At 38.3% G+C, this 23,621-nt stretch overlaps 1 protein-coding gene across 1 annotated transcript in view; it reads left to right on the top strand.

Moving 5' to 3' along the window:
- Window positions 1-20,467, top strand: part of pdlim5a (PDZ and LIM domain 5a) — a 62,979-nt gene extending 42,512 nt beyond the window's left edge. Inside the window, exons 6-13 of the mRNA XM_062416844.1 lie at window positions 1,825-2,011; window positions 2,217-2,245; window positions 13,098-13,180; window positions 15,723-15,918; window positions 17,263-17,443; window positions 19,352-19,472; window positions 19,739-19,854; window positions 20,378-20,467. Of these exons, the coding sequence (XP_062272828.1) occupies window positions 1,825-2,011; window positions 2,217-2,245; window positions 13,098-13,180; window positions 15,723-15,918; window positions 17,263-17,443; window positions 19,352-19,472; window positions 19,739-19,854; window positions 20,378-20,467 (1,003 nt within the window). The remainder of the gene's footprint in view (window positions 1-1,824; window positions 2,012-2,216; window positions 2,246-13,097; window positions 13,181-15,722; window positions 15,919-17,262; window positions 17,444-19,351; window positions 19,473-19,738; window positions 19,855-20,377) is intronic.
- Window positions 20,468-23,621: the final 3,154 nt, after the last annotated feature.

Raw genomic sequence — 23,621 nt, 5'->3', positions numbered from 1 at the left:
ACACACACACACACACACACAAAGACACAGGCTATACGTGTCAGACACTTCCAGTAAACCTGTAAGTGTGGGACCAAGCTCGCATAGAGCTGTCAACATTCCCACACCAACACAGCTGCTGTTGTGACAAAAATGTGTTGAGAGACACCCATAAATCAGTCTATTCAGTGCGCTAGGTGAGTGTGGTGGGTGTGTGTATTTATAGGTGATTTATTGACAGCAGTGCCTAAGAAGTCTTCAATGCCCCTGTGTATGGATGTGTGTGTATGTATCCTGGGAGTTGATTTATTGACAGCCAATTAGTAAGGGGCCTGTCAGCACCCTGTTGCCAAGGAAAACTGAAGGATACACAGACGCACGCATGCATGCATGCATTCACATGCAGACATACATACACAGACATAGTCATTATAACTTTAATTTTGCTGCAAACTCACCAAACAATGTTTTTCAATACCAGTTGAATACATATAAATACTCAGTAATACTTAATACTTTCCCAACTGTACAAATAATGACTAACAGTTGAATACTAGACAGTTATGCAGCACCACCATGTGGCTGAAAATAGAACTGACTTAGTTTACAAGTTCACCTTTCCTCATCTTGATGCTAACAGATGTCTCCATGGATATTTGTCTCTGTGTTATGCACTGCATGCATGCACTGGCAGTTGTGGTCCATAAAGTCATGTTTTTCTATTTTCTTCACTTGTTAACATTCAGTCTGATTCATTCTTAATTGTTTAATTCATTCTCAATACTCTATTTCTTGATTGACCTATTCTACTTTACCTTCCCTCTAGTGGACCTCATAGTATCTTGAAGTAAGTCTTTTCACACAATTCTATTGTGTGTGTATATGACTGTAGTGTATGTGTTTGTTGTATTTTTCTCTGCCTTTATTTAGTATATTTTATGTTTATTTCATTTTCCTCTGTTTTTCTCTTTTTTTCTCTGTCATTAATTTTCAAGAAAACCCCAACCACCAAGGTATCAACCTTGTTCAAACTAGACAGTAAACATATTTAACAAAGTGTGGTATGATTTTTCTTGTCTCATAGGAACATATTGTAGTTGATTAGTGTTGTGATGTCTGCCTCATCCCACCTCATGAAACCTGCATTATAAACAACAACAGTTAAACTGACTTATTGTTTGTTAACACATGTATTTAATCTATTTAAAACACCATTGAAAGTAACCTCCTAAAAAATCTAAAACGTGTCTTTGCCTCATGTCATGCTGATTAATTACAATAGAAGGTCGAAGATTATAAAACGTTTTATAGGTTCCTGCAGAATTTAACTTATTTTTCAACCTGGACCCTATTTTCATCTTTATGTGTCTAATTGACTAATGGGGACAATCATTTTTTAAAAATTGGTCCAGTATTGAGTCAGAGCACTGCAACTGGCACCCGCAAAACAGGCGGTAATGTAATCTGACAGGGTTAACGCCCATCAATGTACATCCACTAAAAGTGCTTATTTATTTACTAACAAATTGTTATTATATGTGTCTGACACATAATAGAAAAGACCATACAGAGAAATAGAACATAATTCTACCGAGACTTGCTCAAAGAGAATTCTTGTTTTAAACTTTTGCGAGAGTTGAGTTGTTGTTGAAATCAGCAACATTTTCACCCAGTGAGACATAAAAATAAAAAAAATGGAAAAATGTGGTTCAGATTGAAAAATACTGAAGATTCCCTTCAAGCAGCTTATAATACCTTTATGGTTATATAACATGACAGAGAAATGTAAAATGAATAGAACATTTGCTAATATCATCTATTCTGTTCCATTCTGCCCTTCCTCAGAACTCCCAGGAAACATGTTGTGGACACAGACATTCATTTTTACCATGTGCCCACCCATGCTGATGCCAGCAGGAAACGCATAACGGAGGACACAGAAGACTGGCGCCCGCGCACCGGGACCACTCAGTCCAGATCCTTCAAGATTCTGGCCCAGATCACTGGTACCGAGAATGGTATGTCACAGGCTGTTGTTACTGCACTGTTAGTTGCTCAATACATATGGCATACACACATACCTGAACTGTCGTGCTGATATGGAACCATTTCCGTCTAAATCAAAAGCTCAGTAAAGCACGCATTTAGATTGACAAATTCTAAAAGTTACAGCTAATGGTGTTCTCAAAAACATTCATTAATGTTTCTGTTTTGCCCCATGTGCAGTAGCTCAAGAGGAAGAATCTGACACAGCCAAGAAGACAAAGTAAGTGCCTGGCAATGGTTGTGATAAACCTTAATATCCTATCACTGGTTATTGTTGTCTGGAAAATCGCATTTTCTGGAATTGAAATACCAGCATGTATTTCTCCAATTGATTTTCATAATGTTAGTTCATTTAACCATTTTGATTGGGTGCCTCTAACATATAAACGCTACACTTATGCAGCAACAGAAATCTCTTTCTAAATCTCTCTGGCACAGAGATGATTTTTATTGCTGTGTCAGGGAAGAGTTGTATTGATGCTGTGTGGGCTCTTCCTGTCTAGACAGCAGAGAAAAGGTCACATTTAAGTCATTATGTCAAAGCCAGACCTCTGTACTGTACAGTATGTCCAGTATGTCCAGAAAGCACTTCTGATTCATTTGCCCTCTCAGATTGAATGTTGATTTTAAACACTGTTATGTCAGCGGAAGAAAGTGTTTCTGCCTCTGCTTACCAGTTAAAGTGTGGATAGATGTGATAGTTTCTCTTCTCCTCATTGTTGTTTGTGCATTTGGTTGTTGCAGTGCTGCATGTTGTATAACCTGTGATTGTGTTGTTGACAATCATGGCTGGACTGTGGTCTTGTTTTCAGTGTGATGTGATCCATTGGCTGTCCATCTCTCTTGCTGGCTTGTGGCGATACATGTGATCACCATGTGTTTGTGATCACTTGTGTTAACTTGCAGACAGTCCCACTGACTGTGGGTGTTGATGTGTGACTTCATGACTGAGTGAAATCATCATTTCAGGCCATATTTCATGGGTAGTATTTTGACATAAATAAATACAGACTCTTTTGACACAGGAAATGATTAGATTGCAGATTACTGTATAGTCCTTCAGCCCCATTTGAGCCATCTTAACTGCATCTACATATTTCCTGTGTGTCATCAGCTTTTCGTGTGTGGTAATAGCTCTTACTGTATCATCCAATTTTCCTTGTGGCATGGCATATAGTGTGTCTCACCACAGTTTGCAGGATAACAACTTCTCCTACAGTAAATCCTTTTTTTCTCTCCCTTTTGGTTTGTTTTTCTTTTCTTTTTCCCTCTTCTTACTCGTGTGTCCTGGATGGCAGAATGAACAAGACCACTCGGTTGGTGATTGGCCCTAAGTACAACGAGCTGCGAGACTGGCATCATGGAGTGTCTGCTCGCACCCTCAATGTCCAGTAGACAGTGTGTCTACGTAGTGTGTATGTGTGTGTGCCTGTGTGTGATTGTCTTTCTATAACTGTGTATGTGCACACACTATATCAATTGGACTGTTGTAGGTGGTCATTTATGATTTGGACTGTTGAAGTGCTAAAAGCTTGAAGACTGACGGGAAAAGGGCACGTAAAGAAAAAACTACTGACATGAGAGCTTGTAAAAGAACTGTTAGAGTACTTTTGTGTGTTTGTGTGTGTGTGTGTGTGGGCTTGTCCTTAATTATTATTTTATATGTGCACTGCATACGCCTCATTCAGACCTTTAATTAAGTGTTGGATACGTGCTGAGCCCACTCCACTGAAGTGGAAAAATGTATTAATAGACATCCTTTTATCAGTGTGTGTCCACTTTGACTTCATTGTACATTAATTTTGAGTTAGATTACAGTGCATTCTACTCTCTGTGAACACTTGAAATCTGTCACTGATTTCATAAACATGGAAGTATTTTCATACTAGTTAACATCAAAACATGAAATATGATTATTATGATGATAAACTCTACAGGAAATAACCTTTCCTTGTGTGGCTGTGTGTGACATCATTTTCCAATGTAACAAAGATGAGAAACAAGAAATCTTAAGGGATCTAATATAGTTGTCACATATGTCAATGTCAATCCACATCAATGCCTTTCTCAGTACTCATAACAATACATGTAGTCTTGACTGCAGTACATTTTACTGATTGTACTGATGTGTAGTATGTAGTACATATGTGCTGTATGTCAGTGCTGGCTGCCATAGAAACAATGAAAAAAAACAGTTCCCACAGTAATGAGAAAAGACAAACAGCCTGAGGCAGCCTGCTGAGAGATTTGCAGATAAAACATTATGAATCATTCATAATGATTCATTCTTTTTGAAACATGGTGATGATACACAGAATTCCTGATTTATGGCTAGACACATCATGCACCATGCGTTCTGGAAGTCTACGTACATCTACTGAGAAAGCAACACATAGAAAAGATTGTTATTCCCACTATTTACATATACACTACTTTAATAGGCTGGTGTTTCACCCTAGTTGCCTTCTGTACCACTAAAATGTACATGTGACATGAAGTCTGTGTGTGTGTGTGTGTGTGTGTGTGTGTGTGTGTGTGTGTGTGTGTGTGCGTGTGTGCGTGCGTGTGTGTTAGAAGAAGGGCTCTAATTTAGTGATTATTTAAGTGGCAAATCCAACATCAGTCTACCTGACAGTACACTGTGTACATCTAAATACAGGAACTTGACTGTATTTTATCGATTTAAAAGCTTTAATTGCTTGTTTACATCTGTTGTATCTTTTAACTTTGGCTCTAATTTGGCCTGTATGTTACAAACAATGGCTGGTGTTTAAATCATAAGAAGAGATTACAATCTGTCAAGTATTTATGCGTATACAAACCACATGCTATGCTGCTGGGATGTAACAATCCAGGGTGGTGCTTTGAGACATTTTGTATGGTACAAGGATTTTGCAAGTTAAGATGGTTATTTTCAGTGAGCTCGTTGTTGAGGTTTGATGGTGTGCAAAGTAACTGTATAAACGCTCTACATGGTTTTTAATGCAAAAGTGTTATTTTAAGGCCCTTGCAATGTAAAATATTTCTCCAGTGCCTACATTTACAATATGTCATCCCTATGTTTACTGATTATGCTAACTTTGATATATAGATTGAAATAGTGTTACCTTTTGAAAACAGATGGAAATCTAGTGGCTGAAATCTCTCTCCTCTGTGTTTTGAGTTTGAAAAAGTATTATTCTCTATTGTAGCTAATAAAGTGATTGCATTTTTTTCTTGTCTCCTTTTCTCTCTGCTTCTGGTGTCCCTCCTTTCTTTACTCACTGTCCTTTCTTCCTACCTCCCCTACTTCTTTGGTTCCTGCACTCTCTCCTCCACAAGATGCCTCACTGAATCTGAGACAGACAGTGGGGAGGTCAGGTATAAATCATGAACTAACTGAACTTGTGACATCACCTTTTCACCTTGTATTGTCCCTCAACACAGTAATCACAAAACAGTCACATAAAGGCCTTTCATTAAGTTACATGAACTAACTGACCACTTCTAGTCTTGTGAAATAAAAAACAAAAAAACACTCTACAATAATATTCTACAGCCTGAAAATGTAATCCCTATAGTTTAATTTGATGCACCTGGATATCGCTAGCTTTATCACTTATTTCACATAGGTGCCTGTTTTTCAGACTTTCACTTTCACGCTAATTACACTAAAATACACTTTCTTTTCTATCTACACAATTTCTATTTAAAGTGTTCTTTTAAAATATACCAACCCAATAGTATTATACTCTGCTATCTGTTATCTGCCAGTGACAGATCTCCAGTACATCAATCCTCTGACCAAGCTGGGGTTTTATGCACAACCTTCAGTGGAATGAATAATGCAGAGGCCACACCAACATCTCTTTACTTTGATCAACTACAGCCACAGACAGCAGTGTCATCTGCCAGTCAGCAACGGCCGGAGGAGGATGCTACAATACCCGACCATGTCCTCATTTCCAATCCTGGCAGCATCTTAAAAGCCCAAAATCAAGAGAACCATGTGCCATCTACAACACACCTTCATGTAGTTGCCATCCCAATGTCATACTCAAGTTCTGTTGACATGTTTCGTCACATGCACCCAACATGTTCATCTAGTATGAACTATCCATTAGCTCCATTGCTGGTACCTTTAAACTACACTAGCCAAAGCCAATTACCATCTTTCAAAGATATGCCCCAGTCTTTTCTTGGGCCAAGTCCTGTTTGTACTCAGACTTTAGAATCCTATTCACCTGTTTTTAATGTATTACCAGCTCAAACAGTAGGACTTTATTCTTCAGCTTGTAGCAACTCTTCACTAGTTCAAAACCAATCACCAGAGAGATCTTCTGATTTTGTACCTGTCCAAAGACCAGCTGCTTCAGATGGCGCCTTTACAGAACCACCAAGCTTTGAACTGTGCACCTCTAAAAGGTACATTGAACCAGGGATGTTTTATGAAAGCACACATTATTACCCTAATATGCATAAAAGATACACAAATGGCTTTGTCAAAAAAATCTAACTTCAAATAATTTTTGCCCTGGTCTAGCAGTTCTCCTTTGCCACCACTAGAGGACAGCACAGACTCAGAACATTTTGGGTCAAGACACTGCGTGACAAAGTATGATGACCATGAATTAAACAGAGCTGTTATTGGGTCTCTAAATGCATCACAAGCTCAGTTGGACCTTTCACCTAAACACAGGTGCTGTATACAGCTGTAATACATTTTGGTGTCTTTGAGTTTTCAGTGACAGGTAATTTAATAGCTTTAACTATCTGTCCAATCTCTGTCCTCTCAGTTCCCAAGGCCAAGTCAATAGTTGTCATCATGTATTATCTACCAAACCAGTCAGGTACAAGGTTATGATGATTTTTGAAGTTCAATGCCAAGCGGCCATACTTACTTACACAACATTGTTGTTTATTTCGTCTGCGTTTTCGGTTGAGACATTTAATAGCACCAACTGTTTTGTGTTCCTGTCTTCTGCCGTTGTCTTACTGTATATGGGAATGTGTATGTGTGTGTGTATTTGTAAATAGGGGAGAGCTCCTGTTAAGTCCTTTGGAGTTCTTGCCCAGAGCCGCACCCTACCCCCCTCCCCTAACCCTCAGTGCTCCAAAACAGCCCACACCAAACATGCACGCTGAGTGCAGTAGTCCATTTCAGGCAAGGTAAATAGAGTATGCCAATGTAGTGTGTGTGGATTTGTTTTTGCTCTTTCAGTGTATTCTCCATCAACAACCTATTTCTTTCATCTTTTAATTAAATTCCCCTTCAAACCCTTTTGTCTTTCCCAATGTGTGATGAATGGTCAGAGTAACTGATCAGAGCAAACCGGGCTGGCCTCCTGAGAAGGCAGTGTCTCAGTCATTATTGGACGCTCTGCTCATCACTCCGATAACTCAGGGTCCACCGCTACGCTTGAGGAAGAAGAAGCAACGTTGCGTCAGTGAACTGCATCTGCCAAAGAACAAGAGGTAGATAGGGCAGACCTGGACAAAACTAGCATTAGCTGTAAAGCTAAGCAATAGTCTAAATTGCTTAAGAACTGCTGTTTTAATCAAAACAATCACTATTTAATTACAGCATTCTTCACATTGTTGTTATTTTTGTTTAATTTTTTAAAATACAGTTTTGTTCAGGTCTGAGTCCAGAGAAGAGTGACTACATAATATAATCATGTAGTTCACAAATAGTGTGATACCTTGTGTTGAGACTCATTCACTGTGGATACAAACATGCTGTGATGCATGCAGCTTGCCAATAATAGCACTCATCAACTAATTGCTTGATAGCACTAGCAAACCTATGGACTTTAGGATAGAAAATACTGTTCATCTTTATTGTTGTAACACTGGATTCTAAAGCAAAGGCTGCTTATTCATTCTTACCATAAGATTGTTAAATTAGGATTATAAATATTTTGTTAAGTATATTTTAACCCACGGTCCAAACAATGTCCTTGAGTCCACTGTACATATCACTCATGGCAGTGCAAAAGCCCTGTTTGTTCATACCACTCCAACACCAGAAGACACGGTCCATATGTCTCTGTGGAGACAGCTCATACCAACTATGACATTCTGTGGTCACTGAGAAACAACTTGGCAGCATCTCACAGAGATCCGTCATTGGCTAGTCGACACAACTGTGCGCATTTAAACCATAAGTATGAAAAGCGTGTCTGCGTGTGAGTCTGGGTGGGTGTCTGTATACAGTAGATGGATGTCTTTGTTGTTGTGAGTGTTTGTGTGTGTGAAATTGTGCACGCGTGCATGGTATAGTGTGTGTGAGGATTGAATTTGATCCAAAGAATATCACAGTGTTAAATTATAGACCATCTGTTGTGTGGTGGAGAGAGCTGCTGGGCAGCAGTCAGCTATGTTAATGGACCATTTGTTCAATGCTCAACAAAACCAACACATTTATGAGATGCATAATAAGTCCTGCATAAGTTCTTGTTGGAGCTACAGTACACAAGGGGTTACTTTACATATGTGAACCGTGGGGGGACTGAAATATATTCTTTTTGTCTCATTATCATGTAATATTAGCATACAAGAAGTCTCATTATCAGGCATCATGTAGCACTATAAATAGACTTCAGGCAAACATATAAGATAAGACAAACACAGGAACAAAAAAAAAGAAGATGAATAGCATGGCCACCGATAAATTTGTGATACATAAGTGTAAAAGATGGTGATGTTTTACTGTAACAAACGGTTAGGGTTAGGGTCAGGGTTAGACAAAACAGGAGAGATAAAAAAGACAGACATGAATATATTCTTCTCTCTAGGCCTTCTTCCTACCATTTCTCTTTAATCATCCCTTCAGTTAACAAGGTTCATATGTGGCCCAGTACATCCAGATGGTCAGCGCTCTAACTGGCTGCTATTGAATCAAAACAGTGGGGTTCTCCATTAATCAACCAATCACAGTCTAGCAGAACACAATTAAGCTCCCCTGTAATTGTCCTGAATGGTGGAGAATATTAACGAGCAACGCTGTAATTGGCTCTAATGAATGAAGGACTGGGGAGCATCTTATTTCCTGTTCTACTTGTCACCTGTTGTTAGCCAATTACCCCAGCTAATGTGAATGAATGTTGTTAGCTTGTTCACATAGATAATTTGAAAAGATGGCGCTATAGCCTGTAATCTCATAGAGCTAAAATAGCCTAATAGCATGATGAGGATGATGTGTTTCCTGTTCTTTACAGGGTAATTTTACTCAATAGGATGATGTTATCAAAACATTTGAGGAGGTCACAAGGCAAAAAGTTTGGAGCCACTGACTAAAGTATCATAATACAGACAGGAAAATCAAATTCACAAAGAGAAGCAATAGAGTCAGCAGCAGAGTGACCTTTTAAATGAATCCAACCTGTAAATTGTTAGAATTAATCTGATTACTTTCATTTTATTCACATTTACAAGCAGTTATATTGCAGAATTGGAGAAGAGAAACTAAAAGCAGGGGTGGAGCTGCAGATCATTTATGTAAAATTGTTATAATAGTTACAATGTAAATGTAATAAAGAGGGTAATGGTATGGCAGTCATTTGGGACTATGGCCAAACTCATTCAGTTGTGTCATTGGCTGTAGCTGTAAGAAGTCAGTGAGCACTGTAGCGTACAAAATGATGAGCTGATAATGAGAATGAAAAGATATGTTCTGCAGTCTGACAGTCTCTTTCCTGTGGGATTACTTAGATTAGGACTGTGCCGGCTATAGGCTGATTAGCTGGAATCAATGCTAACACAACAATCTGCTGGGTGCATTTATCACAATCCTTGTCATTACAATGGGCTTGTTTATTGTTTAACAACGTGTATATTAATCAGAAGCCCCTTCTAATCATTTATCCATTCAGGGGAAATTCACCTTTTCGGAGTGCACTGAAAGTAACAACTACTAAATAAAATGTGACCAATTGTATGAGGATGCCATTTTTGACAGCTGTTTGACCAACTCTCTCTCTCTCTCTCTCTCTCTCTCTCTCTCTCTCTCTCTCTCTCTCTCTCTCTCTCTCTCTCTCTCTCCCTCTCTCTCTCTCTCTCTCTCTCTCTCTCTCTCTCTCTCTCTCTCTCTCTCTCTCTCTCTCTCTCTCTCTGTCAAATGGTGTTTATTGTAGTAGTTTATACACTGTAATATATGATACTTCTCTTCTTACATCAAAGGGTATCTTGGCATCAATCAGCTACAGAGGAGGGAGACCCTCTCTTCTCCTCTCCAGTTAATGCTGTCTATGTCTTTAGGTAAATGTACCCTCTCCTTTGCTCTCCTCTTCTCTCCTCTCTTCTCCTCTCCACATATGTCACAACTATACATAGTTGAATTCTTCAAGTTTAGAACGTTTGTATCAATGATTTTGGAGGTAGTCCTGTGTGGTGAAACAAATCAAGTGCTGCTCTTTAGGGAGCATTTGATATTATGGATGTCCTGTGTGTTGAGATGAATTGTGTGACCAGGGAAGGTCACAGCGGAGGCAGGGAGGGCAGCTGAAACACAGAACATCTACTGAGACGAAGCCAGCACACACACAAGTGCAACATTCTTACTCTTTCTTTCTCTCTGTCTCTCCCAGCTTATCTATTCACCTCTCAGACTCTCTCTCTGTCTCTGTCTTTCTATCCCACTCACACACAGGCACAACTCAATGTAACTATGACTGCAGTTGCCATAACACTTGTCTCCCATGAGTCCCCTAACAGCCAGGCACAAGGGGAAGACAGCAATGATCCAACTGCTGGCATTGGCTGCAACTATGCATTATGGGTGTAATATGTCTGGGGAGAGGTTGTTGGCCCACCCAAGTTCCTCAGCTGCCCCTGATGAACACACATATATTTAAACATGCTTACACGCACTCCATTTTACTCATAGATAGGTTTTTCATTTTGCATCATTTTTAAAAGGCATTGGAGAGTTTGAGGCCTGGGGGAATGTTTGATTGAAGAGCAGAGACATTTTATTTCCCTTGACGTCGATAGCTGGATAAGCTCTGGCATCTCTTTACAGCAGTGATGCCTACAAGATAGGAAGTTAATTGAGAAAATTAGTTTCAAAGGTCCTCCATACTGTTCTTTAAAACCTACAAAACATATTTTTCAAAAGCAAAATCAAGGAAGTCTTGCTAGATATTTGTCCTTAAGTGGTGCAGACAACCATGAAAAAAACTAAGGCAATACGTCTCCAGGTTAAATAACATAGTGAATTTATTCTTTCAGCATAGGCATCAGGGTCTCACAGACTCCCTGATGAAGACTTAAAGTTGATACGCGTTGGTCTGCTTGATTGTCTGTGCTCAAAAAAAAATTTTCACTATGTAATTTAACCTGAAGACAGAGTGCCTTAGTTTTTTCCATGGCTGTCTGCACAACTTCAGGACAAATATCTTTTGATAGACATCCTGGATTTTGTAGGATCCATCAGAAACATGCAATGCTTCCTCCTGTTCCTAATAATAATAAACCTAATAATGACATATAAGGTGATATAATAATTTCAGATGTTTATTGAATAGTTATAATTAGTGGCCAGTTCATCAATGCAATCCTAAAGACAATTACAGTTTTCTTAAAGGAAGTCTGTCTACCAGAAGTGTTTTTCCCCCAATAAAAGCATTTTTGGCTCTCAACAACTGTATTATGAGGGAGTATTTAGCTAAGAGACACATGTTTTGTCTTGTAAGGGAACATTTTGACCTGAGAGAGAATGTGTGACCCTCTAAGAGAATATTTTGCCAACAGAAAAAATGTGCTCTCTTAGATCTTGCCATGTTAAACCTTGGACCAGTTTTCAAAACAATGCCGCAAATAAAAAAGTGTTTATATTTCTTTGGAGACTAAATCTGTCACCCTTTGCCACAATGCTATTCATAGCATATGAACACAGTGCTAGTATTCACAGAATATGAACTGACAACCTAGCATAGCATTATGTGCTAAATGTATCTATTTTGTGTAGAGAGCCTAGAAATACAGTATGCTTGGTCCCATGAGGTCATTTCTCTATTCCGTCATTTGAATTAGTCTGCTGGTATCATTTGATGTGATCACTGCTAAATATTACTGCAGTCTCTTAAAATCACTCAGCCTTTGACCCAAATGTGAAATTTGGTTTTATATCCTGGGGCCCATGAAAATGGACAGCCAGTGTTACCAGGCCCATTGAGTTTCCTCACAACCTCAGTGAAGTGTCCAAACCCATATAATATGCCTTCAGAAAAGGGGTGGTTAGAATATTTACCTGTATGTACACTACTTGTTGAAAAATTATACACAGAAACTTCACAAAGCGGAGTGAAATGAATGTGGTCAAACTCTGCGCTCCAGCACGAGAACATTGTCTCCCCTCCATCAATAGCACTGGTAGTCTGGCATCTGTCTGCACTGCATCTGGAATAGGCAGTTTATTCATTACACCACGCTATTTTTCACTCCACTGTTGTCAATTACCCTCTGTTGAGTCATTTAAATTGTGCTATGCAAACCCACTCGTCTCATATCCATCATGAGCTGCAGTGACCTGGACTCTGTTCTGCTGTGAAAGTGGCACATGGGCAACATTTTTGTGCGTACTGTAATCATAAGTAGGAAGTGCAGCATGAAGTTGAGTACTGTACTGTTTTGGCTGCAGCTGAATGCTGTGTTTTGGTTGGTCCCATATTTGTCTCTGCTCTGTCAGCAGGTAGGTGGTCTGGAGTCTGTCTAACTGTATTTTGACAGGAACTTGAAAGATTAGACTGTGGTAATCTTTTTTTTTTTCTTGTCGTTATGCTTGTCCTTTATTTTTTGACTGTGGCTATGAGTACAGTGTGCTCCTGAAGATATTTTGCTGGGGATGACATCTTTGTAAATATAGAAAGTTGCGTACATACTACACAGTACATACACACAGAAGACAGATTTGACTGAGCAGAATGCAAATAGTAATTAGGTATTTTGCAATTTTGGGATACAAATTATGTTCATTAAACATTTGATGTGGAGTGGAAGGGTTTCTGGTGTGTTATTCTTAATTAAATACATTTAATTACAAAACATATTGATTAACATCTCATCTGCTCTCTATTTTTCACTCCACACAGTGAGGAGGGAGAGGAGCCAGAGCTCAGCAGCCATGAGTCTGCAGTTGTCAAGACCATGATCAAAGGACCTGCAGCAACCCAGGGTAAACACTGTGTGTGTGTGTGTGTGTTCTCAACTGTCCACTTGTGATAGCAGCATATCTTAAAAGGGATTTTATTCACTTTTTTCCACACAATTCACAATGAGTGCTAGTTATTATGATTGCCAGCTGTCTTTTTCCCTGATGTTTAAAATGTGATGTATGGACTTGGAGCGAAACCACATATGGCATGTCTCTTATTAACTGACTGAAATAACATTTCCACCTTCGTGAACACATATTACAGATTACAGTATAAATACATAATACATGGGTTTCAGTGACTAAAATACATTTTTTGTTGAACCAATTGCTGCATAAAATCTGTGGAACAGTACATTAACTATGCTGCCAAATTCAACAAAAGTATATATGTGTGCCTATGTGTGATGGTTTTTCTTTTTACTGTAGGCATGTTGTGGTGTTTTTTTACTAAATTAACTAGTGGAATAGGTGCCTGAGCTGTTTTCTTAGAATAAGTCACGGGAAATGCATGCATACTCAAAATGTAGACTCCCCCAAATATAATCCTCAAAATAAACTCTCATTTAGAAATTGAACACAATCTTCTTTCAAGTATGTGCTTTTATTGATGAATATATCCCTCTACAGTTAAAAAGTGTTATTTTTACTCAAACTAAAAAATGTTTGGTCCCAAATCCTGGCAAAGTGTAAAACTGATTTACTGCTGTTGGACTGAATGTTGTTGCAGCCAGTTAGCAAGGGGAAAGAGGCTTATTTTCCATGGTTGAAGCGTGACATATGTTGTGAAATAGGTCATTTCAGACTTTCTTTTTCTTTTCTGGTCTTTTTCCTCTGTGGAAGCCCATTAAGCAGGCGAGAAGGCCCCACTCTTTCTATGGTGCCTTGCTCAGTCACACGTGCAGCAGTTCTACTCTGTCAGAAAGATAATATTTACTGAAGGGACCTGTCAGGAGTTATGAATAAAGTTTTACGGGTATGCCACAGAGCTGCAGTATAATGCCCCTAAAACCAGGCCCAGAGATTCCAAGTTTAAGTGTTTTTTCTGTGCATTATCCCGTTTATCATCTACTAAGGAAAAATTAATATATAAAATAGATATCTATCTATCTATCTATCTATCTATCTATCTATCTATCTATCTATCTATCTATCTATCTATCTATCTATCTATCTATCTATCTATCTATCTATCTATCTATCTATCTATCTATCTATCTATCTATCTATCTATCTATCTATCTATCTATCTATTATTATTATTATGATTATTATTATTATTATTGTTATATAATATATACTATAACTATTATCTATCTGTTTATATGCAAACAAGTTTTCCCTATATGAACATTACCACCCTATGCTTCAGCTTTATCCCATCCAGTCTTTTAGTGCAAAACTACTCCTCCATTTCTCTCCCTGATGTAACTGCTGCTCAACAAAAATCGTAAATGTAGTCACTCACCCAGGGACCAGTGCTCATGAAAATATACTGCTAGCCATATAGTACCCCAGCAGCAGTAAGCCACTGAGCCATTTGAATGCTGAGCTGCAGTTGAGCTAGCAAGGCCCTCACTGCCTTGCAGCAAATGCCCATTGTAAAATAAATTGGCATGGTGTGAAAATTTGGCACACACACGCACACGCACACACACACACACACACACACACACACACACACACACACACACACACACACACACACACACACACACACGCACAATAATGCTGCATCCTTCACTTTTCTGCTCCCACACATGAACGAGCTTCATCTTCAACACACAACCTTATGAGGTGCATGTTGCTGTGATCAGTGGCAGCTTCCCCAACAAGTTGAATAGTTAAACCATGTATAATTGTTCAACCTTGACTTTTAATTACAGTTAACAAGTTAAGGGAAGGAATCCTGGTTTAAGCAAGTGAGGAAGGATTCATATCTATGGAATCTGGAAGCTTCCATCTATCAAACCCAGCTTAAACTTAAGTCATCTTTTTATATGATGAGGGTTTAAATTAATGCCCTGCTAACTAACAATAAATGTAAAAACGGCATATTCCCTGCCCAAAGACAGATATTAAACATGACATGTAATAGTAAAGCCAAGCTCCAAAGGTAGCCATTCCTTCACCATGCACACGCATACAAAAATACTACATGGAGATCAAAGGCTAAGCTACCTGTTTAGCCAGGTGTTTGGGTTGTAGCTGCAGGAATTTCTCAGTGATCTGTGTGCGTGTGAGTGTGTGTGTGTGTGTGTTTGGTCATGTGTATGCATGCACATATGCCATAGGAATGTGTCTAAGGTTGAGTGAGAGATTCTGTGCATTGCTGAAGATTGATGTGGTGACTCTATGGTTGTGACAACAGTTGTCAGCTAGCTGCATACACCACTGTGACACTTGCTGTGTGCAAATACAAAAAAGTCAGAGGTCAAATTACTTATACACCTGGGAAGAAAAGACACACACATCCTTTTTGATTTTGCTAATCCTTTTTTAATTTTTTAATTTTTTACATTCTATCAATTCCTCTTTCCTTTTTACATCTCTGCTCCCACAGGTCCACGGACTAGTTTAATCACACAGTCTTTTGGCATGAAGGGTAATGGAAGTGCAAGTGTCCCAAGGGGTCCTGTCCCATTCCGACCTGCACCTCAACCCCACCCTCAAGATGAGGACTCTCTGGTCCAAATGGCAGAACACATCCCTGCTGGGACTCGCACTCCCATGTGTGCCCACTGCAACATGGTCATCAGGTGAGGGAAAACTGGTCTGCTGAATATTTAATTGAACACATAAAATAAATTAATATAATCAACAATGGTTAATAAGGTATTTTATCAACTTAATGAGAGACTTAATAATCTCTGTACATACTGATTTGTAGTGTTTAATATCTTAATTTTACCTTTTTTTAACTTGACAACAACAATTAGAATTCTCTTCAGTGATCATTGTGGTAGTATCATTCGTGACGTAGCAGAATGAGAAGGAAGGAAGGAAGGAAGGAGAAAACATGTCATGGCCAAGTTCTTCATTGTATCTTGCTCATACACTGATTGCACTAGCATAATGAAAAATGAAAAAATCTCTTCAGCTTAGCAGCGCAGACATCCACTTGTACCCAAGCAAACTGTCAGTATGAAAGGAAAATACTTCCACTCTTCAATTATTCAGTGTCCCAGTTACGCACTTAAAATAATTAACTTGAAGCCATCTCGAGTAAGTAATCTGTGTATGAAACTGTAGAACTACAAAGATTTGACTGTAATGTAGATAAGGGTAAGGGGAATTAAGTTGCTCCTGCAGTACGTCTTACTGTAGAGAGATGTTGCATGCATAAGTAGACATACATAGACACATTATTGCACACATGTGGGTGATACCAACCCTTGTTTTTGCTGTCAGTCTCCCATTTAAAGTTGGAATGCATGACTTTTGTCTCCCCCCTCTGGCACTGAGAGTAATTACAGAAACACTGCACGCTTATTCCATCGCTACTGTTGCAGCTGTAAAACGTAAACATAAATTGTTTTGAGCTACACAGAAGCCCCTGCAAAGTCACGTTTTTCTCCATCAGAATTTGATCCATTCAATACAGTGTTATCTCCTATTTTGTGTCACCTTACATTACATATCACTCAGGATAGGGTTGCCGACACGCTAATGGCTGCCAAGCTTGGGCCACTATTAGAGTACACTCAGATAAGCACTGGTATTGTGTTGAGTAAATTAATCTCTATTCTTTTCCCACTTTAGCTAATCATGAGAGTGGACAGGGTTGAGGTGCTATATGATTGGATGTGGAGTGTGGTTGGATTTCTAAAATGTGTTCCTATTTCTGAAGTAACATTTAATGACCTGAGTGGAAATGATTAATTGATTAGTTGATCAAAGCTTTCCCCCAAAATACAGTAATGTAAACATTTTAGAATGTTATATCAATGTAAATATAAACCCTTTGGCGTGTTAGTCTTCAACTGTTCACTAGTCAAAACCACCAATTTGATTATGTGACTAAGGCTCTGGCCATTTTTCACTATTTTCAGAATTTTCAGAATTATTATATGGTCTTTGCCTGTCTTTTTTTTTTCTTTTAGGGGGCCATTTTTGGTAGCAATGGGGAAATCATGGCATAAGGAAGAATTTAACTGTGTCCACTGCCATACATCCTTGGCAGATATAGGCTTTGTTGAGGAACAGGGATCTGTATACTGTGAACACTGCTATGAAGAATTCTTCGCTCCAACGTGCAGCCGCTGCCAGACCAAGATACTGGGGGTGAGTTGGTGTAAAGGGTGAGAGATGGAGCAAGAGGGTGTGTGTGTGTCTGTGTATGCCAATGTGAAGGCTTGATAGTGCTTATCAACTTGATGTCAGGACACCATGAGTTGTTTTGTTTTTTTCAGCAGAATGTCTAATGAGATTCTGAGATTCATTATCTTGGTGACAGTAGCTTTATTACATACTATATCTGAAGATGATGATGAACACCAATAAACTTGAATTATAGATGCAAAGAATGATTATGGCAATAACAGTTGCTAGTCTTGTCATATTTAAGCATATGAAGATTTTAAGATAGTCACTTACTGTTCAGCTGACCTTGACATTGAGTGTGTCTGTCGGTTTCTGTTTGTAGACTAAGAGCAATAATGCTCTTCTGTGGTATTCAGTGCAAACCTGTCACACATATCAACCTTTCTATACTTTATGGAGTTCACGTTTGTTTGTCAAATTTAGTTGCCAACACTTATTTTTCATGTTTTTGCCTTACCTTTTGCTTAACTTTAACCATGCTTTGGAGAGACTAAATAATTTGCAAAATTACAGTGCATCTTAGTCTCTATGAGAGGCTGTCTAACAGCAACTACATGGACCATTTAGTCAGAGTCATTTTTTGTCACTTTTCCACTATGAAGTGGGAAAATGGAAGCATTAAATTGCTTAAAAGCCAACACCAGATACAAATTAGTATATGGACCTCCCAAATGTGAGATACTTGAATTTTAATAAAACTATATTTTTTAACATTAAAACTGAGTGGCTTTGATGACTGTAAGAGTTTTATTGGGACTTGACACAACATTTGAACATGACTATGTGCATTGTTGTCCCAAGCTGGCCACTCTGACTGGAGAATTATCTCCTAACTTGTGTCACTATAGTAGTACTATGGATAAGACTGGTTGTAGGTGCTAATGGCTGCCATGCTTGGATAAATATCAGAGTGAGCTCAGATTATCGTGGCCACTCCATTTTTTTTAATAGTTCTTTCTAATCTGTATTGTTATTGTTTGCTTGGTTTGTCAGGAGCTGTTGTTATCAAATTGAAACAAATTGTAAACTAGCATAAAATCTACGTGAAGCCATCATCAAAAGGTCAGGTTAAAAACACTAGCTGCATTGCTGCCACTCTATAGTTCTAACCTCAAAGATGCAGGCAAGTATAGATGGCTGAGGCAGAAAAGCTGCAGGTTCAGGGAATTTCTATAGTGACCACCACTAAAACTCAGGAATGCAGTACATGTTGGGTGTTAGTAGAATTCGATTTAGTGGCCTAGAGGCTGCAGGTGTAGCTTTAACTCGGACTGTTAGGAAGCTGAGATCTGTGATCTCATAACAGCTCTGACATTCATCCCTCACGTGTTCTAACCTCTTTAGGCTCAATCCCTTTCAACCCTCTATTTCTCACACATCTTCAACCAGCTTATGGGTTCTTATTAACCTGTTTTCTCACTCCCTCTCTCCTAATCCTTCATTTTACTCTGGCCCACCAACTTTCCATTGATTCCCTGACTTGTCTTGTTCTCACAGTTCAAGGGTGGGAAAGCAGTATGTCTATTTTAAGCTGGGTCATGCGGTCCCAGAAGAACAAACATAACATTTAAGTGTGACATGAGAAAAGAGCACAGTGTCTGAATGACTGCATTCCTGACACATGTAACACTTGATTATTCTAATCAAATAGCGACTGATAATAGAAACTGATGACCTTTGTTGAGCAATGTTACAAATGACCCAGTAAGCAAGGTAACACAATCTTTCTGAAACTCACTGTATCCTCTTCACTTTCTGGAGAAGTGGATCTAATCTTTCCAGTTACTGTGAGTGACACGCATAGAGACCAATGCTCTTAATAAAGTGTATAATTTTCCTGCTAACCTCTTTGTTTTCATTTGCACCTAGGAGGTGATAAATGCCCTCAAACAGACGTGGCATGTCTACTGCTTTCTGTGTGCTTCCTGTCAGCAGCCAATCAGAAACAACACCTTCCACCTGGAGGATGGAGAACCATACTGTGAACAAGGTGAGTGATGATGAATGCCCAATAATCTGTGGATGGAAGGACAAGAGTAGCTTTCTGATATGAATTCAAGTTTAATAACAAAGACAAAGAAATGAACTTGTTGAAAACAGAGTGTTACTGTTTAGTTTAGTGTATGTCTGTGACTGACAAGCATGTGCATCTTCAAGCACAGACGTCAAGATTCAGTAAGTGCTACTAAAATTAATTGGGTCTAGCCATCATAGTCAGTTTATTTGATGCATGCCATCTTTCTCTGTGTCTGAAAGATTTCTACAGTTTGTTTGGGACTGGCTGCCATGGCTGTGAGTTTCCCGTTGAGGCTGGAGACAAGTTCCTGGAGGCCCTCGGCTACACCTGGCATGACACCTGCTTTGTCTGTGCTGTAAGTCATGACCAGACAATGGTCATACAATCCCCTACCATTACAGGGCTTGCAAAATTGCTTGCTCATAATCCCACCTATGAGTGACAGGGATTTCAAACAGAGAAAAACAATTCACTTTCATTTGATTAAGATTTAACTTTTTTGTCAGCAAAAACAAAACTTCCATGTCATTTTCAGTGAATGACACGTGTGTCTTTAACCATTTCTGGACATGGTGGCTCTTATATTCCATATTATCATCTATTAAGGTTACACAAGGCAAGTAGTGTTTTTTTTAAAAATGTATTAACCGCCACAGTGTTCAGTTTATATCAATCCCTTTGTCCAAATCAGCCAGTAGTTTTTTTGTTCTCCTTTAGTAATGATATGAGTAATGGAAAAACATAATCAGGAGCAGATGAGTCGTCTCTCACAATAATTTTTTCAGAGAAAATGAATTATACCAATTAAATTTTACAGCTTCACCTCTGTAACCTTTCTGTTTGTATTCATGTGTGTGTGTGTTTTGGCTTTTTTTCAGGTGTGCTGCACAACTCTGGAAGGCCAGACCTTCTTCTCCAAGAAAGACAAACCTCTTTGCAAGAAACATGCTCATACACTGAAAATATAATGTCTGGACCTTTTTTTTTCCTTTCCCTTTTGCTGTAGTGGGGAGGCTTCTTAATGATAGTTAGCTCATGCAACATTAAAACTCAAGCAATACTCATACCAGCATGGTGGTTGATCCTGCAGGTGAAAAAGTGTCTTGTCCCCGGTCCACTGTAACATTGTTTAAGAATACACAACTTACTTTTGTTGTTGTGTGATTCTTACTTAAAGCAGAAACATATCTTGCAGTTAAGACTTGTTTTCACTTTTAACCTTTTTTTTCTAAAAATGCTTGAATGTTCTAAAAAGATATATTTTACCAAGGTTTGCACTCATACATATATAAGTAAAACAATCTTACTAAAACAATGCTGCAGGGTATGTACTACCAGTCGGAGTTGGACATATTCTTAGAGATACACATGATTTTGTCATCCCAGTCTTTATTAAATGCCTGTAAAATTACACATGGCTCATTTCAATGTTGTAATTAGGCAGTAACACACATGGTTGAACATTCATACTCATACTATATGAATACAGTGAGAGAAAAGGATATTGGACAGTTATTTTCTAAGCAGGTGTTTATTTTATTTTTATTTTTTTGACCTGCAGCTATTGAGACAAGTTCCAATTCCCTGTGCCAGACTGTGTTATAAGTTGTTGTTGTTGTTGTTATTGTCTGTCTGCTGCACACACAGAAGCTAATGCAATATTTACTTATAAGGTTTCTGACTTTAAAATACATTTTTACCTGGCCTTTTCCTTTGCTGTCCATATTAGGTAAAACTATGTTATGTCAGCCATTAAAATATCACAATCTGCACCAGGACATTTCCAGAACAGATCTGCTGTGCTTGTACAAGTTGTTTTTAATGCAGGTGGGGCTGGATGTGTGTGGTGATGGTGAAAGCCGATTCTTTTGATCAGCGCTTATAATTGTTTGAACTTTGTATTTTATAAATGAATTATATTTTATTTGCTGTTTGTTCTGTGAAACTGCCTGGTAACAGTGGTATGGTCACATTTAATATTAATATGGAACAGTGAGGCACTTCAGAAAGACGGACAAAGAGGAGTGGTCTTGATTTTATGGAGGACTGAATTAGCCCTGAATATAAATGAAATAAAAAATATGCATACAAAATAAATGAACGTATACAAACATAACAACTATAATGCCAATATTTGTATATTTATGCATTTCTCTTTACTATGATAACAAGACTGTTTCATTCAAACCATTTGCATCTCCTCAGTGAAACAAGTTAGTAATAGTGCATGAGACTAGCATATGCATTGCATCTGCGGAAATATGTTTTCTGTAATGAGTGCCATATAGTTTAATGAATCATATTTTTATTTATTTTATCTAATGTTATTATATATATTTATTTTGTATTTTTAATAGTTGCATTAATTTCTGGTTGATTTAGTCCTCAACATACTCCATTAAAGGGAGTCGCTCTTTCTGCCCTAAAGGGGCAATATAGACACACATGGATACTAATCCTTCTGTAGTAAACTCTTTATATTTGATCTTGTTCACGGAAGAGAAATATCTTATCTGACATTATGTATGCTGTCTGGTTTGTGATATTCAGGGATGGGATGGGGTGTAATTTCTTATGTGTCTCAAGTGTCTCACAAACTGTCCCACTTTGTCAATATTTACTTTTCATACTGGCTTAATTCTCACTTACAAAAGTAGGAACTATTACATTTGATCTGAGATGTTAAATAAATGATATGCTATACTTTTAAACACCCAATACAAATATCATGTGTTCCTTTTCTTTTATATCAGTGTAATTTCATCTCTTTATACTAAACTTGCTGTATTATTGCTTGATAAACCACATAATAGTACAGAAGAGTCTGACATAAGCAGTGTGAAATCCAGATTTCAATGCATGTCTCTTCTACTGTATGCTGAGAACGGTCAAAGGAGAGAGAGGGACAGAGAGGTGAAGTGGATACTGTAGAGAAGAGAGTGTGATCATGGTAGAGTGAGGGCGTGAGTGACAACATGGTAGTATCTATTAAACCCTAAAGTGGCTATTTGGGTCAAACCCACTCTGAAGGACATTAGTCTTTGGAAACAATTTATCTTTTCATCACTGAGACACCACTGAACCGTACCACATCATTTACACAATCGTGATGGTCTTCATTAACCCAAGAAAATGTGACTAGTGTGTATGAGGGGTAGTTTTATAGAGCAAAAGTGTAATTTCACATCAAATTAAAGTGGAGAGTCAGGAAATGTTCTAGCAATTACAAAGACTAAAAACTGAAAATAACCACACATTTGGTGAGGCATTTCAAGTAGGAGCTATATTTTCCTGGAAGAAACATCCACCGAGGATCACTTTTTATCATGATGCAATCAAAGAAGACAAACTGTAAAACTGTAATCAGTGTTCAAATTACAGTGTGGCTTTCTGGGGTCTCTTTTTCTTTTTCTTTTTTCTTTTTTCAGCTGATGGACAGACGGTGGGATACTCAAGTTTTGATACCCAGCAATGAAGACTGTGAGCCTACTGAACCCAAGGCATTTCTGGCATGTTGTGCTCACACAGGCAGGAGATGTTTGCTCTTATCAAATAACTTCTTTGTGGACTGGTAGCAAAAAACTGCACCGACCGGTACTGCTCGGGTTGCTAAGAATCACTGACATGTCACTACAATACGAAATCAGCCCACAGCCAATACTTACAAAACTGCACATTTAATATTTTATGCACAATTGAATATTAAATACAATGAAGAATAAAAATTGAAGACAGAAGAAAAAAACTGACCAGGATAAAGAAGCTGCACATTGCATTTGAACAGATTGATTTGTGTCATATCATTCACTGCAGCATTAGAGTTGCTTTAAACTAATGGTTGATTGTTATTTTCGAGAACCCCCATTTGAGCTTTTGTTGCTTTCGGGAAACACTGACTATAATCCTTTAAATAAGTATACCAAGTTTATAATCTGTCAGCTTTCTGTCCATAGTTTGCTGTGGTTTTTTTGTGACTGAGTTGTGGATTACAGTTAGGCAGCGAGGTTACTTTACTGTTTTCATTATTTATTAGACACTAAGTACAAGTGTGTGCTGTGGAATCCATTCACTTAAAGTCACTGCTAATGCGCTCCTTCTATGTGGCATTAATCACCCCTCATA

Source organism: Scomber scombrus, chromosome 4, assembly GCF_963691925.1.
Source record: "Scomber scombrus chromosome 4, fScoSco1.1, whole genome shotgun sequence".
Classification (NCBI taxonomy): domain Eukaryota; kingdom Metazoa; phylum Chordata; class Actinopteri; order Scombriformes; family Scombridae; genus Scomber; species Scomber scombrus.
This window is presented reverse-complemented; position numbering and strand designations above follow the sequence as displayed.